Source organism: Oncorhynchus kisutch, linkage group LG22 (assembly GCF_002021735.2).
Source record: "Oncorhynchus kisutch isolate 150728-3 linkage group LG22, Okis_V2, whole genome shotgun sequence".
NCBI lineage: Eukaryota > Metazoa > Chordata > Actinopteri > Salmoniformes > Salmonidae > Oncorhynchus > Oncorhynchus kisutch.
In genome coordinates, this window is record NC_034195.2 from 54,029,854 (window position 1) to 54,044,078 (window position 14,225).

Here is a 14,225-nt window from a genome sequence, read left to right on the forward strand (position 1 = left end):
GTATAACTAGTACATTATAACTGGTAGGCTAGCAGGTCACTACTGTGTAACCAGTACATTATAACTGGTAGGCTAGCAGATCACTACTGTATAACTAGTACATTATAACTGGTAGGCTAGCAGGTCACTACTGTATAACTAGTACATTATAACTGGTAGGCTAGCAGGTCACTACTGTATAACTAGTACATTATAACTGGTAGGCTAGCAGATCACTACTGTATAACTAGTACATTATAACTGGTAGGCTAGCAGGTCACTACTGTATAACTAGTACATTATAACTGGTAGGCTAGCAGGTCACTACTGTATAACTAGTACATTATAACTGGTAGGCTAGCAGGTCACTACTGTATAACTAGTACATTATAACTGGTAGGCTAGCAGATCACTACTGTATAACTGGTAGGCTAGCAGGTCACTACTGTGTAACTAGTACATTATAACTGGTAGGCTAGCAGGTCACTACTGTATAACTAGTACATTATAACTGGTAGGCTAGCAGATCACTACTGTATAACTGGTAGGCTAGCAGATCACTACTGTATAACTGGTAGGCTAGCAGGGAGGAGGTCCTCCTCCACCTTTTTGATAAAAACCAAACTGTGTGTGCAGGATATGTTATTTTCAAAAAAGGTTCATTCTCCACATCTGCCTTTCCCACTGCCCCTCCTTGAGAACTGTCTCCTCCATTATCATATCCTTAAAGGTAAATAACAGGTTTGACCTGCTATACCTGTCCTCTCCTCCCAGTGGCCCAGTTCAAGCTGTACCAGCGTGCCAGGCATGTATACGGCGAGGCGGCACGGGTACTGCGGTTCAAGAGCGTGTGTGATGAAGCTCCCTCTGCACCGAACGGCGTGCAGCGTCTAGGAGACCTGATGAAGCAGAGCCATGCTAGCTGCAGAGACCTGTACGAGTGCAGCTGTCCAGAACTGGACCGGCTGGTAGAGATATGTCTGTAAGTCCAGAACCACTCCATTCTATACGCTAATTATATATATTTTTTTATATATTAAAAGGGTTTAAAACCTTTCAATTTACAGGTTATTCTCACTCTACTCTCGTTAACTCAGAAATAAAATCTCGCCGTCGTTCGGTGAAATAGCCTATATTTATTTACGTTGTCTTGTCCGTGAGAGATTAAGTCTCATTTGAGATTTAAAAAAAATCTAATTTCAAACCTGTCCATTAAAATACTAGATTTCACCGGCAACCTTGTAACTAGTGTGTTTGACAAATGGTGAAACTGTTGATGCAGTTTCCTTGCTTGATTGCATTGTTAATTGATAGATCGTAATTGAAGGATTTAGGTTCCTAGAACCGTGCTTTCTCCATGTTTATTATGTTCTGGCTACAGGCAGTCTGGTGCGGTGGGATCCCGGCTGACCGGAGCAGGCTGGGGGGGCTGTGCTGTCTCCATGGTCCCCACTGAGAAGGTGGAGTCTTTCCTGAAGAGCGTCAGAGAGTTGTACTACACGGCAGACCCACGCAGAGCCGAGCTAGAGAAACACAGTCTGTTTGTCACCAAGCCTGGTGGAGGGGCGGCCATCTTCCTTGAAGACTGAAGTCAAAAAATGCTTCTCTTTACAATTTTGAGGTGAAATGTCTTCCTTGACGTTTCACCTTTTCAGTATTTTTATACTATTATTTTAGTCGTGACTCTATGACTAATTCTCAAAATGACACCGTTGATGATTCTGGAATTTCAAGGGAAGTGATAATCAAAGCTAGTCTGCTCCCAGATCTGTTGGCTCCGTCTATAGCCTGGTCCCAGATCTGTTGGCTCCGTCTATAGCCTGGTCCCAGATCTGTTGGCTCCGTCTATAGCCTGGTCCCAGATCTGTTGGCTCCGTCTATAGCCTGGTCCCAGATCTGTTGTCTCCTTCTATAGCCTGGTCCTGGATCTGTTGGCTCTGTCTATAGCCTGGTCCCAGATCTGTTGGCTCTGTCTATAGCCTGGTCCCAGATCTGTTTTCTCCTTCTATAGCCTGATTCTAGATCTGTTTTCTCCTTCTATAGCCTGATTCTAGATCTGTTTTCTCCTTCTAGAATCAGGCTATAGAAGGAGAAAACAGATCTAGAATCAGGCTATAGAAGGAGAAAACAGATCTAGAATCAGGCTATAGATCTGTTTTCTCCTTCTATAGCCGGATTCTAGATCTGTTTGTCCTCTTGCCAACTTCATTGCTTAATTTTCAAGCCAAACATGACAAGAAGTTGGCATGATAGCACAAAAAGACTGGCACTATTTCATAGGGGGGGAAAACTATGACATTTTATAATTTGGAACTCAAGTTAAAACGAATGATTTCAAGATCAACTTCTTTACAAGAAAGGGGCCTTTTCTTTATTCTGTGAGTGTAATGATTTCAGTTCAAATGGGACAGTGCTGTCTATATAAAAGACAATAATTTTCCACACAGTGCAGTACGACTTTCCTTCCATTGCTGTCTGTGTTTGTGTTGTATGTTTTGAAGGAATTAAGGAGTAAAAGGGCTTTTGTTTACGTTTTGTCTGTCTGTTCCGTTTGCATTATCTCTACAGAAACAGACAACAAACACAATATGAACAGCTGTATATTTGTGTGTATATATATAAAAACAAAAAACGCACTGTCGTTGAAAAACATTATTTCCAAGTTCAAGAAGCGGACATTAACAAATAAAAATGACAGTGTTTCAGTTTTTTGTCGGTAGAAACAAAGTGTAAAATAAAACGATGCATCACCAACACATTCAAGATGAAATTCATTCTTAGCTTAAAAAAAGAAATAAATAAAAAACGAGATGTTAACAAAATGATAAATGATTGTATTGAATTTCAGCATTCAAAGCATAAGCCTAATGGAAACAACATAATGTTTTCATTCTGCAAGCATCCATGTCTGACAGGTTAACAATGTATTAGAGAGAGAGTGTGTGTGTGACCAAATACCAAACAGGGCAGTTAGGCTGTAGAATGCTGACAGCCAGAGTGTTCGCATTGAGCTTCCCTACAGTATGGATTCCCCTTCGTTACAGGAAGTTGACAGGAAAGTCTTCTCTTCATACCGTTTTAAAGTCTCAATCTGTGATTCACTTTTCCAGCCGAACGGCAGCCCCACCACTGTGTTAGCCATAAAGCTGAGGGATGGGGCTTGAGAAATTAAATCAATACCTAAATTCATAGATGGCGCTTTACGGTCTTTACAGACCATCAGATCAACATGATATTCTTTAAAAAGCAATTGGTATACAACGAACATTGAACAGCTGCCTGTAACTATTGCAGGTTGCACCTTTAAATGTAAATGAAGGATAAAGCCAACTTATGACAAAGACCTTGACCAGTGGAGGCTGCTGAGGGGAGGACGGCTCATAATAATGGCTAGAACGGAGCAAATGGAATGGCATTAAACACCTGGAAACCATGTGTCTGATGTATTTGGTACCATTCCACCTATTCCGCTCCAGCCATTACCACAAGCCCATCCTCCCCAATAAAAGTGCCACCAACCTCCTGTGACTATTGAACAGTTATGTCTATGTTCAGACGTGTGATAAATGCTTAAATTAGTAAAAGGCACAATTATGTTCTCTCCATTAAAGGTAAAAACATGCATCTTGAACATTCTTTCAGTCAGCATTCTAAACCTCAAGAACATTCTGAACATTCTTTCAGTCAGCATTCTAAACCTCAAGAACATTCTGAACATTCTTTCAGTCAGCATTCTAAACCTCAAGAACATTCTGAACATTCTTTCAGTCAGCATTCTAAACCTCAAGAACATTCTGAACATTCTTTCAGTCAGCATTCTAAACCTCAAAAACATTCGGAACATTATTTCAGTCAGCATTCTAAACCTCAAAAACATTCAGAACATTCTTTCAGTCAGCATTCTACACCTCAAAAACATTCGGAACATTATTTCAGTCAGCATTCTAAACCTCATCTTTGTTGAGGTAGTTTCTATCTGATTTTAATTTAATTATCACGATGACTTACTGTATGTGCAAAACCAGAATTGTTTTGAATTTTTAAATAACATTTAGCATATTCATGGTCATCGGCAAAAGATGATTTGTAACACAGTGTTCTAACAATGATAGAGTTGTGCTGAATGTTTTCCTAAAGCATCCTGAAGTACATACCTGTATTTTATCACTGTTTAATGTGGCTATGATACCAAACTCATACCTGTCCAGTCCAGGCTACTGAAAAATCTATCTACTCCTACATTTATTGAAAAGGAGATCTCCACCAAAAATCTAAACTCCAATGCTTAGGTCTCTATTCAATCCGTATCGCGGAATTTAAGCGTTACAGTGTGATTTCAATTTAAAGGCAATGTTAGCGGAGACTGCATTCACGGTAAACACTGCTGACGAAGGCTCAATAGTAAAAAATGACCTTAGAATTTAAATCTGTAACGCTCCACTGATTCAGATGGACTAGAGCCTACAGTGATCTTTCTGAACATGAGTTGATCCCAGAGCAGTAACTGATTGGATATTCCTGTGCTGGTTCCTGTGCTGGTTCTTTTGGAGCCTGCTTGCTGGTGCGCTCATGTCCTCTGATGATTGAGTTTGACTTACTCTCCATTTTCTTGTGTGCTGCTGCTTGTCCAGTGCCCACAGTATAGTCATTTACCAGACGCTTTTATCCAAAGTGACTCACAGAACTGTCAACATTGACAGTGACAAACATGTACCTGCCAAAATAAAGGAAACCCCAACATAAAGTGTTTTAATAGGGCGTTGGGGGCACCACGAGCCAGAACAGCTTTAAAGCACCTCTTGGCATAGATTCTATAAATGCCTGAATCTCTATTGGAGGGTAGCGACACCATTCGTCCACAATAATTTTCAATTTGGTGTTGTTTTTTTGATGGTGGTGTAAAATGTTGTCTCAGGCACCGCTCTAGAAGTGTTCAATTGTTTTGAGATCTGATGACTGAGATGGCCTTGGGCATATGGTTTACACCGTTTTCATGCTCATCAAACCATACTTTGACCACTCGTTCCCTGTGGATAGGGTTTCATTGTCATCCTGGAAGAGACCACTCCCATCAGGATAGAAATGGCTGTGTATCACTCAGAATGACTGTGTATTTATTGGAGTTTACCTTGCTCTCTAAGGGGGTTCAGTGGACATAAACCATGGCAGGGAAACACACCTCGCACCATAACAGAGTCGCCAGAACACTCATTTACTCAAGTGTTTCCATTACTTTGGCAGTTACCTGTATATGTGGCCGATCGATCCAATGTGGGAAATCGAACCCCACCCTGATGTTGACCGCACCATGCTCTAACTCTTACTCACTGAGCCAGGTGTAGATGCACAGGATCATCTTATAGTCTAAACAGCTTGTTAGGAATCTAAAAACAGATCGTAAAGGGTCATGTCTGAATGGCCCCATTGGAAACAACATTAGAATCCATTACAGTCTGTTGAGTTCTAGTGTTGCCTTCCGAGGTTCCGGATGTTCCGTAGGCCTCAGCAGAGACACAGGCTACCGGTGTTTCCCCCTTCCTCTTCGACATGCCCTCTATCAAACTTCTGCTGTTGTGGACCCTTCCAGGGGACGATGGGGACAGGGATGGGGACGGGGCAGCGGTGTTGGGGGTGACCTTAATGTTGTTTTGAAAAATAATGTTACACACATTAAATTTAGGCTTACACTCTTATCTAGAACCTTAAAAGGTTTCTCCTGCTGTCCCCATAGGGGGGAACCTTTTGAAGAAGCCTTTTGGGTTCCATATAGAACCCTTTTCTATAGAGGGTTCTACGTGGAACTTAAAAAGTATTCTATCTCGAACCCATAAGGGTTCATCAAAGGGTTCTCCCATGGGGAACCCTTTAACAAAATAGAATGAAGAGAGGAGAACTGATGTTTTGGCACTACACTACATATTTTCAATTTTTTATTAGTTTATTTGACAGACCTTCATGTTCTTCCCTGAGGTTATGAGCTCTCCATAGCCCTGTTGGTGGGAGAAGGCGTAGGCTGAGCGCCGGGAGCTGGTCCTCCGAACACGTCTCAGGTTCTGCTCCTTGGGACCCAGCTTTCTGCTGGCCTGCTGCAGGCTTCGCACCTGGGGAAGGAGAGTACCGTTATTGTGGATAGTCAGATTAATATAATACTTTGTTTAAAAAACGTCTACATGCTTAGCATGAAGAACAATTTCCCTAATAATCCTGTTGACATGGACACATCTGAAATCAGGCTACCTGATTGCAGAAAATCACCAATCAAAATAAATGCTCTACCACAGCGACCATTTTATAGTAGTGACATTTTTTGCGAAGCCTATTTGAGTCTGAGTTCGGACATACAAAGTTTGTATGTGAAAACGAATTATAAGAGTCATACTTCCAGTTTTTCCCGAACTCACTTCAATCACGTATTACAGAGGGAGGTTGAGCTGACAGATTCTGGGACATGTTCAGATCACATGTTCAGATCACATACACCACTGGAACGCTGATTAAGCTGCTTAAACGTCCTAATAATTTGAAAGATTGCTCAGACAACCAGATGTTTTAATCAGTGCTTAATCATATACTTACTTACATTTTGTACTTATGCCAATTAAGATAAGAAGACTGTTGCATAACTTGGCTACTGGCATAATCACTTTAATATGAAATTATTCCTGTGCATGTTCTCAGGTGTCAACGGGCTTTGTCTGCTGACTATATGATAGTGAGAAAAGGGGGGTACCTAGTCAGTTGGACAACTGAATGAATTCAATTGAAATGTGTCTTCCACATTTAACCCAACCCCCCAACCCCTGAATCAGAGAGGTGTGGAGAGCTGCCTTAATCAACATCCACGTCTTCTTCAGGGCCCCGGGGAACAGTGGGTTAACTGCCTTGTTCAGGGCCCCGGGGAACAGTGGGTTAACTGCCTTGTTCAGGGCCCCGGGGAACAGTGGGTTAACTGCCTTGTTCAGGGCCCCGGGGAACAGTGGGTTAACTGCCTTGTTCAGGGCCCGGGGAACAGTGGGTTAATTGCCTTCTTCAGTGCCCCGGGGAACAGTGGGTTAACTGCCTTGTTCAGGGGGCAGAACGACAGATTTTTTACCTTGTCGGCTCGGGATTCGATCCAGCAACCGTTCGGTTACTGGCCCAACACCCTGACCACTAGGCTACCTGCTGGTTACTGGTCCAACGCTCTAACCACTAGGCTACCTGCTGGTTACTGGTCCAACGCTCTAACCACTAGGCTACCTGCTGGTTACTGGCCCAACACCCTGACCACTAGGCTACCTGCTGGTTACTGGTCCAACGCTCTAATCACTAGGCTACCTGCTGGTTACTGGTCCAACGCTCTAACCACTAGGCTACCTGCTGGTTACTGGCCCAACACCCTGACCACTAGGCTACCTGCTGGTTACTGGCCCAACACTCTGACCACTAGGCTACCTGCTGGTTACTGGCCCAACACCCTGACCACTAGGCTACCTGCTGGTTACTGGTCCAACACTCTAACCACTAGGCTACCTGCTGGTTACTGGCCCAACACCCTGACCACTAGGCTACCTGCTGGTTACTGGCCCAACACTCTAACCACTAGGCTACCTGCTGGTTACTGGTCCAACACCCTGACCACTAGGCTACCTGCTGGTTACTGGCCCAACACTCTAACCACTAGGCTACCTGCTGGTTACTGGCCCAACACTGACCACTAGGCTCCCTACTGGTTACTGGCCCAACACTCTGACCACTAGGCTACCTACTGGTTACTGGCCCAACACTCTGACCACTAGGCTACCTGCTGGTTACTGGCCCAACGCTCTGACCACTAGGCTACCTGCTGGTTACTGGTCCAACGCTCTAACCACTAGGCTACCTGCTGGTTACTGGCCCAACACTCTAACCACTAGGCTACCTGCTGGTTACTGGCCCAACACTCTGACCACTAGGCTACCTGCTGGTTACTGGTCCAACGCTCTAACCACTAGGCTACCTGCTGGTTACTGGCCCAACACTCTAACCACTAGGCTACCTGCTGGTTACCGGCCCAACGCTCTGACCACTAGGCTACCTGCTGGTTACTGGTCCAACGCTCTAACCACTAGGCTACCTGCTGGTTACTGGCCCAACACTCTAACCACTAGGCTACCTGCTGGTTACTGGCCCAACACTCTGACCACTAAGCTACCTGCGGGTTACTGGCCCAACGCTCTAACCACTAGGCTACCTGCTGGTTACTGGCCCAACACTCTAACCACTAGGCTACCTGCTGGTTACTGGCCCAACACTCTGACCACTAGGCTACCTGCTGGTTACTGGCCCAACACTCTGACCACTAGGCTACCTGCTGGTTACTGGCCCAACACTCTGACCACTAGGCTACCTGCTGGTTACTGGCCCAACACTCTGACCACTAGGCTACCTGCTGGTTACTGGCCCAACACTCTGACCACTAGGCTACCTGCTGGTTACTGGCCCAACACTCTGACCACTAGGCTACCTGCTGGTTACTGGCCCAACACTCTGACCACTAGGCTACCTGCTGGTTACTGGCCCAACATTCTGACCACTAGGCTACCTGCTGGTTACTGGCCCAACACTCTGACCACTAGGCTACCTGCTGGTTACTGGCCCAACACTAACATTTCAAACACAGATTCAACCACAAAGACCAGGGCGGTTTTCCAATGTCTTGATGCAAGACAGGGGCCTTTCTACTGACTCTGAAAAACACCAAAAGAAAGATGCCCAGGGTCCCTGCTCATCTGCGTGCATGTGCCTCAGGCATGCTGCAAGGAGGCATGAGGACTGCAGATGTTGCCAGGGCAATAAATTGCAATGTCCGTACTGTGAGACGCCTAAGACAGCGCTACAGGGAGACAGGACGGACAGCTGATCGTCCTCTCAGTGGCAGACCACGTGTAACGTCTAATGTCTCATAAAGAAGGGCAGCTATTGGTTATAAAAAAAAGCAGACATTGAATATCCCTTTGAGCATGGTGAAGTTATTCATTACACTTTGGATGGTGTCTCAATACACCCAGTCACTACAAAGATACAGGCGTCCTTTCTAACTCGTTGTCGGAAAGGTAGGAAGTTGTCAGAGTGGAAGGAAACCTCTCAGGGATTTCACCATAAGGCCAATGGAGACTTTAAAACAGTTACAGAGTTTAATGGCCGTGATAGAAAACTGAGGGTGGATAAACAACATTATAGTTACTCCACAGTACTAACAGTACTAACTGAGGATGGATCAACAACATTATAGTTACTCCACAATACTAACCTAAATAACAGAGTGAAAAGAAGGAAGCATGTACATAAAAAAATATATTCCAAAACATGCATCCTGTTTGCAATAAGGCACTAAATATGGCAGTAATACTGCAAAACATGTGGCAAAGAAATGACATTTTTGTCCTGAATACAAAGCGTTATGTTTGGGGCAAATCCAACACATCACTGAGTACCACTCTTCATATTTTCAAGCATGGTGGTGGCTGCATCATGTTATGGGTATGCTTGTCATTGGCAAGGTCTAGAGAGTTATTTAGGATACAAAGAAATGTAATAGAGCTAAGCACAGGCAAAATCCTAGAGGAATGCTTTCCAACAGACACTGGGAGACAAATTCACCTTTCAGCAGGACAATAACCTCAAACACAAGGACAAATATACACTGGAGTTGCTTCCCAAGACAACATTGAATGTTCCTGAGAAGCCTAGTTACAGTTTTGACTTAAATCTGCTAGACAATCTATGGCAAGACTTGAAAATGGTTGTCTAGCAGTGATCAACAACCAATTTGACAAATCTTTAAGAATTTTTAAAATAATAATGAGCAAATATTGTACAATATAGGTGTGCAAACCTCTTAGAGACTTACCCAGAAAGACTTGCATCTGTAACTGCAGTCAAAGGTGATTCTAACATGTATGTTCTCAGGGGTGTAAATAAACTCCCCAAAAAAAGAAACGTCCCTTTTTCAGGACCCTGTCATTCAAAGATAATTCATAAATATCCAAATAACTTCACAGATCTTCATTGTAAAGGGTTTAAACACTTTTCCCCATGTTTGTTCAATGAACCATAAACAATTAATGAACATGCACCTGTGGAACGGTCATTAAGACACTAACAACTTACAGACGGTAGGCAATTAAGGTCACAGTTATGAAACCTTAGGACACTAAAGAGGCCTTTCTACTGACTCTGAAAAACACCAAAAGAAAGATGCCCAGGGTCCCTGCTCATCTGCGAGAACGCACCTCAGGCATGCTGCAAGGAGGCATGAGGACTGCAGATGTTGCCAGGGCAATAAATTGCAATGTCCGTACTGTGAGACGCCTAAGACAGCGCTACAGGGAGACAGGACGGACAGCTGATCGTCCTTGCAGTGGCAGATCACGTGTAACAACATCTGCACAGGATCGGTACATCCAAACACCACACCTGCGAGACAGGTACAGGATGGCAACAACAACTGCCCGAGTAACACCAGGCATGCCCAATCTCTCCATCAATGCTCAGACTGTTTACAAAAAGCTGAGAGAGGCTGGACTGAGGGCTTGTAGGCCTGTTGTAAGGCAGGTCCTCACCAGACATCACCGGCAACAACATTGCCTATGGGCACAAACCCACCGTCAGTGGACCAGACAGGACTGGCAAAAAGTGCTCTTCACTGACGAGTCGTGGTTTTGTCTCACCAGGGGTGATGGTCCGATTTGCGTTTATCGTCATAGGATGAGCATTACACCGAGGCCTGTACTCTGGAGTGGATCGATTTGGAGGTGGAGGGTCGGTCATGGTCTGGGGTGGTGTGTCACAGCATCATGGGACTGAGCTTGTTATCATTGCAGGCAATCTCAACGTTGTGCGGAAGACAACCTCCTCCCTCATGTGGTACCCTTCCTGCTCATCCTGACATGACCCTCCAGCATGACAATGCCACCAGCCATACTGCTCATTCTGTGCGTGATTTCCTGCAAGACAGGAATGTCAGTGTTCTGCCATGGCCAGCAAAGAACCCAGATCTCAATCTAATTGAGCACATCTGGGACCTGTTGGATCGGAGGGTGAGGGCTAGGGCCATTCCCCACAGAAATGTCCAGGAACTTGCAGGTGCCTTGGTGGAAGAGTGGTGTAACATCTCACAGCAAGAACTGGCAAACCTGGTGCGGCCCATGAGCAGATGCACTGCAGTACTTAATGCAGCTGGTGGCCACACCAGATACTGACTGTAACTTTTGATTTTGACCCCCCCCCCCCCCTATGTTCAGGGACATATTATTCAATTTCTGTTAGTCACATGTCTGTGGAACTTGTTCAGTTTATGTCTCAGTTGTTGAATCTTGTTGTGTTCATACAAATATTTACACATGTTAAGTTTGCTGAAAATAAACACAGTTGACAGTCTTTTGCTTTTGCTGAGTTTACTTATTTAATTGTGATATTTCTGTTTTTCATTTTTAATAAATTAACTAAAACGTTTGTTTTTTTAAACATGTTTTTGCTTTGTCAGTATGGGGTATTGAGTATAGATGGGTGAGAGAAGAAATATGTAATCCATTTTGAATTCAGGCTGTAACACAACAAGATGTGGAATAAGTCAAGTGGTATGAATACTTTCTGAAGGTATTTTATGTCTTTTCATTGGTTTAGTGTGATGTTTCCCCTGTTCCTAGTGGTTACGGCGTCTGTCAATCAAGTTCCCTTTACCTTGTCTGTCAGAGTGGGGTAAAGGTCTGTCTTCAGAAAGCGGACTGCCAACCCTGGCATGACACACGCCACGGTGGTCAGCATTATAACCAGCCACACACTCTTCTGGGTCAGACAGTTACGGGCTGTGCCTGAAAAAACCACAACAAAAATACCCTGGGACTCAAAAAAATGCTCTGCATATTTGTACAATTTCATCTATCATTATTGTACTCAAGATTTAAAACTGAATAACACGAGGTTACTGTATTACACGAGGTTACTGTATTACACGAGGTTACTGAATTACACTAAGTTACTGTAAAGCACTGATGTGAAAACTGCTTTATAAATACATGTGATTGATTGACTGACTTACCAATGAAAGGAAAATGGCTGGGGAATATGCTGAAGAGGCCGTCACTGTGCATAGCGAATAGAATGGCAAAGTAGACAGCCAGGCTACCCCACACAAATACGTGATTCACAGCTGTCCAATAGTAGGTGTCCAGTCCAATCTGTAACCAAACAAAACAACTACATGTTCATATGACATATCAGTAAACAGTGACATGTTCATATCTTGTAAGTTAGATGATTTGAGTTAGTTAGTTAGTTTATAATGCATGGTTTGAGAATAACCATTCACCTGGCCATCGTCCACTAACAGAGCCTGGGGGCATTTTCTGATGTTTCTTCTGATTAATCATTTATATCTTTGCCATAGCAACCAAGGCACGAGGTATCAAAACAAAAGCAAGTAACCTACCATACTCACTTGAACACCTAACATACTGTAGATGTGAGCTGGATACAGCCCAGAAAATGTCAACCTACAGACATAACAGGCTTGTATTTGTATAGATGGGGCAGCAGCTACTCTTCCTGGGGTTTATTATGGATCCCCATTAGTTCCTGCCAAGGCAGCAGCTACTCTTCCTGGGGTTTATTATGGATCCACATTAGTTCCTGCCAAGGCAGCAGCTACTCTTCCTGGGGTTTATTATGGATCCCCATTAGTTCCTGCCAAGGCAGCAGCTACTCTTCCTGGGCTCCAGCAAAATTAAGGATGCTATACATTTGAAAAACATTACAATACATTCACAACAGATTTCACAACATTAAGTGTGTGCCCTCAGGCCACTACTCTACTACCACATATCTACAACACAAAATCCATGTGTACATGTGTGTTTAGTGCGTATCAAATAAAATAAAATTATATTAGTCACATGTGCAACAGGTGTAGACCTTACAGTGATGTGCTTACTTACAATCCGCTAACCAACAATACAAAAGGAACAATTAAAAGGAACTAGGAAGTCATTAAAGAGCAGCAGTAAAATAGCAATAGCGAGACTAAATACAGGGGGTACCGGTACAGAGTCAATGTGGAGGCTATATACAGGGGGTACCGGTACAGAGTCAATGTGGAGGCTATATACAGGGGGTACCGGTACAGAGTCAATGTGGAGGCTATATACAGGGGGTACCGGTATAGAGTCAATGTGGAGGCTATATACAGGGGGTTTGGTACAGAGTCAATGTGGAGGCTATATACAGGGGGTACTGGTACAGAGTCAACGTGGAGGCTATATACAGGGGGTACTGGTACAGAGTCAATGTGGAGGCTATAAACAGGGGGTACCGGTACAGAGTCAATGTGGAGGCTATATACAGGGGGGTACCGGTATAGAGTCAATGTGGAGGCTATATACAGGGTGTTACGGTACAGAGTCAATGTGGAGGTTATATACAGGGTGTTACGGTACAGAGTCAATGTGGAGGCTATATACAGGGGGTACCGGTACAGAGTCAATGTGGAGGCTATATACAGGGGGTACCGGTACAGAGTCCATGTGGAGGCTATATACAGGGGGTACCGGTACAGAGTCAATGTGGAGGCTATATACAGGGGGTACCGGTACAGAGTCAATGTGGAGGCTATATACAGAGGGTACTGGTACAGAGTCAATGTGGAGGCTATATACAGGGGGTTTGGTACAGAGTCAATGTGGAGGCTATATACAGGGGGTACCGGTACAGAATCAATGTGGAGGCTATATACAGGGGGTACCAGTACAGAGTCAATGTGGAGGCTATATACCGGGGGTACCGGTACAGAGTCAACGTGGAGGCTATATACAGGGGGTACTGGTACAGAGTCAATGTGGAGGCTATATACAGGGGTACTGGTACAGAGTCAATGTGGAGGCTATATACAGGGGGTTTGGTACAGAGTCAATGTGGAGGCTATATACAGGGGGTACCGGTACAGAATCAATGTGGAGGCTATATACAGGGGGTACTAGTACAGAGTCAATGTGGAGGCTATATACAGGGGGTACCGGTACAGAGTCAACGTGGAGGCTATATACAGGGGGTACTGGTACAGAGTCAATGTGGAGGCTATAAACAGGGGGTACCGGTACAGAGTCAATGTGGAGGCTATATACAGGGGGGTACCGGTATAGAGTCAATGTGGAGGCTATATACAGGGTGTTACGGTACAGAGTCAATGTGGAGGTTATATACAGGGTATTACGGTACAGAGTCAATGTGGA

The 14,225-nt window shown here is 44.2% G+C and overlaps 2 protein-coding genes across 5 annotated transcripts in view; one reads left to right on the forward strand and one right to left on the reverse strand.

Annotated features, from left to right (window-relative positions):
* Window positions 1–2,615, forward strand: part of galk2 (galactokinase 2) — a 19,485-nt gene extending 16,870 nt beyond the window's left edge. The window contains exons 9-10 of one of the 2 annotated variants that reach the window (XM_031801580.1): window positions 754–961; window positions 1,361–2,514. In XM_031801580.1, the coding sequence (XP_031657440.1) occupies window positions 754–961; window positions 1,361–1,568 (416 nt within the window). In that variant the 3' untranslated portion in view covers window positions 1,569–2,514. Of the gene's footprint in view, window positions 1–753; window positions 962–1,360 lie in introns of both variants that reach the window. The other variant, XM_031801579.1, reaches the window with a different exon arrangement.
* Window positions 2,567–14,225, reverse strand: part of atp8b4 (ATPase phospholipid transporting 8B4) — a 62,034-nt gene continuing 50,375 nt past the window's right edge. For 2 of the 3 annotated variants that reach the window (XM_031801531.1, XM_031801530.1), the window contains 4 exons: window positions 12,041–12,179; window positions 11,683–11,813; window positions 5,931–6,080; window positions 2,567–5,615 (listed from right to left, as the gene is read on the reverse strand). In XM_031801531.1, the coding sequence (XP_031657391.1) occupies window positions 5,385–5,615; window positions 5,931–6,080; window positions 11,683–11,813; window positions 12,041–12,179 (651 nt within the window). In that variant the 3' untranslated portion in view covers window positions 2,567–5,384. The remainder of the gene's footprint in view (window positions 5,616–5,930; window positions 6,081–11,682; window positions 11,814–12,040; window positions 12,180–14,225) is intronic. The other variant, XR_004204822.1, reaches the window with a different exon arrangement.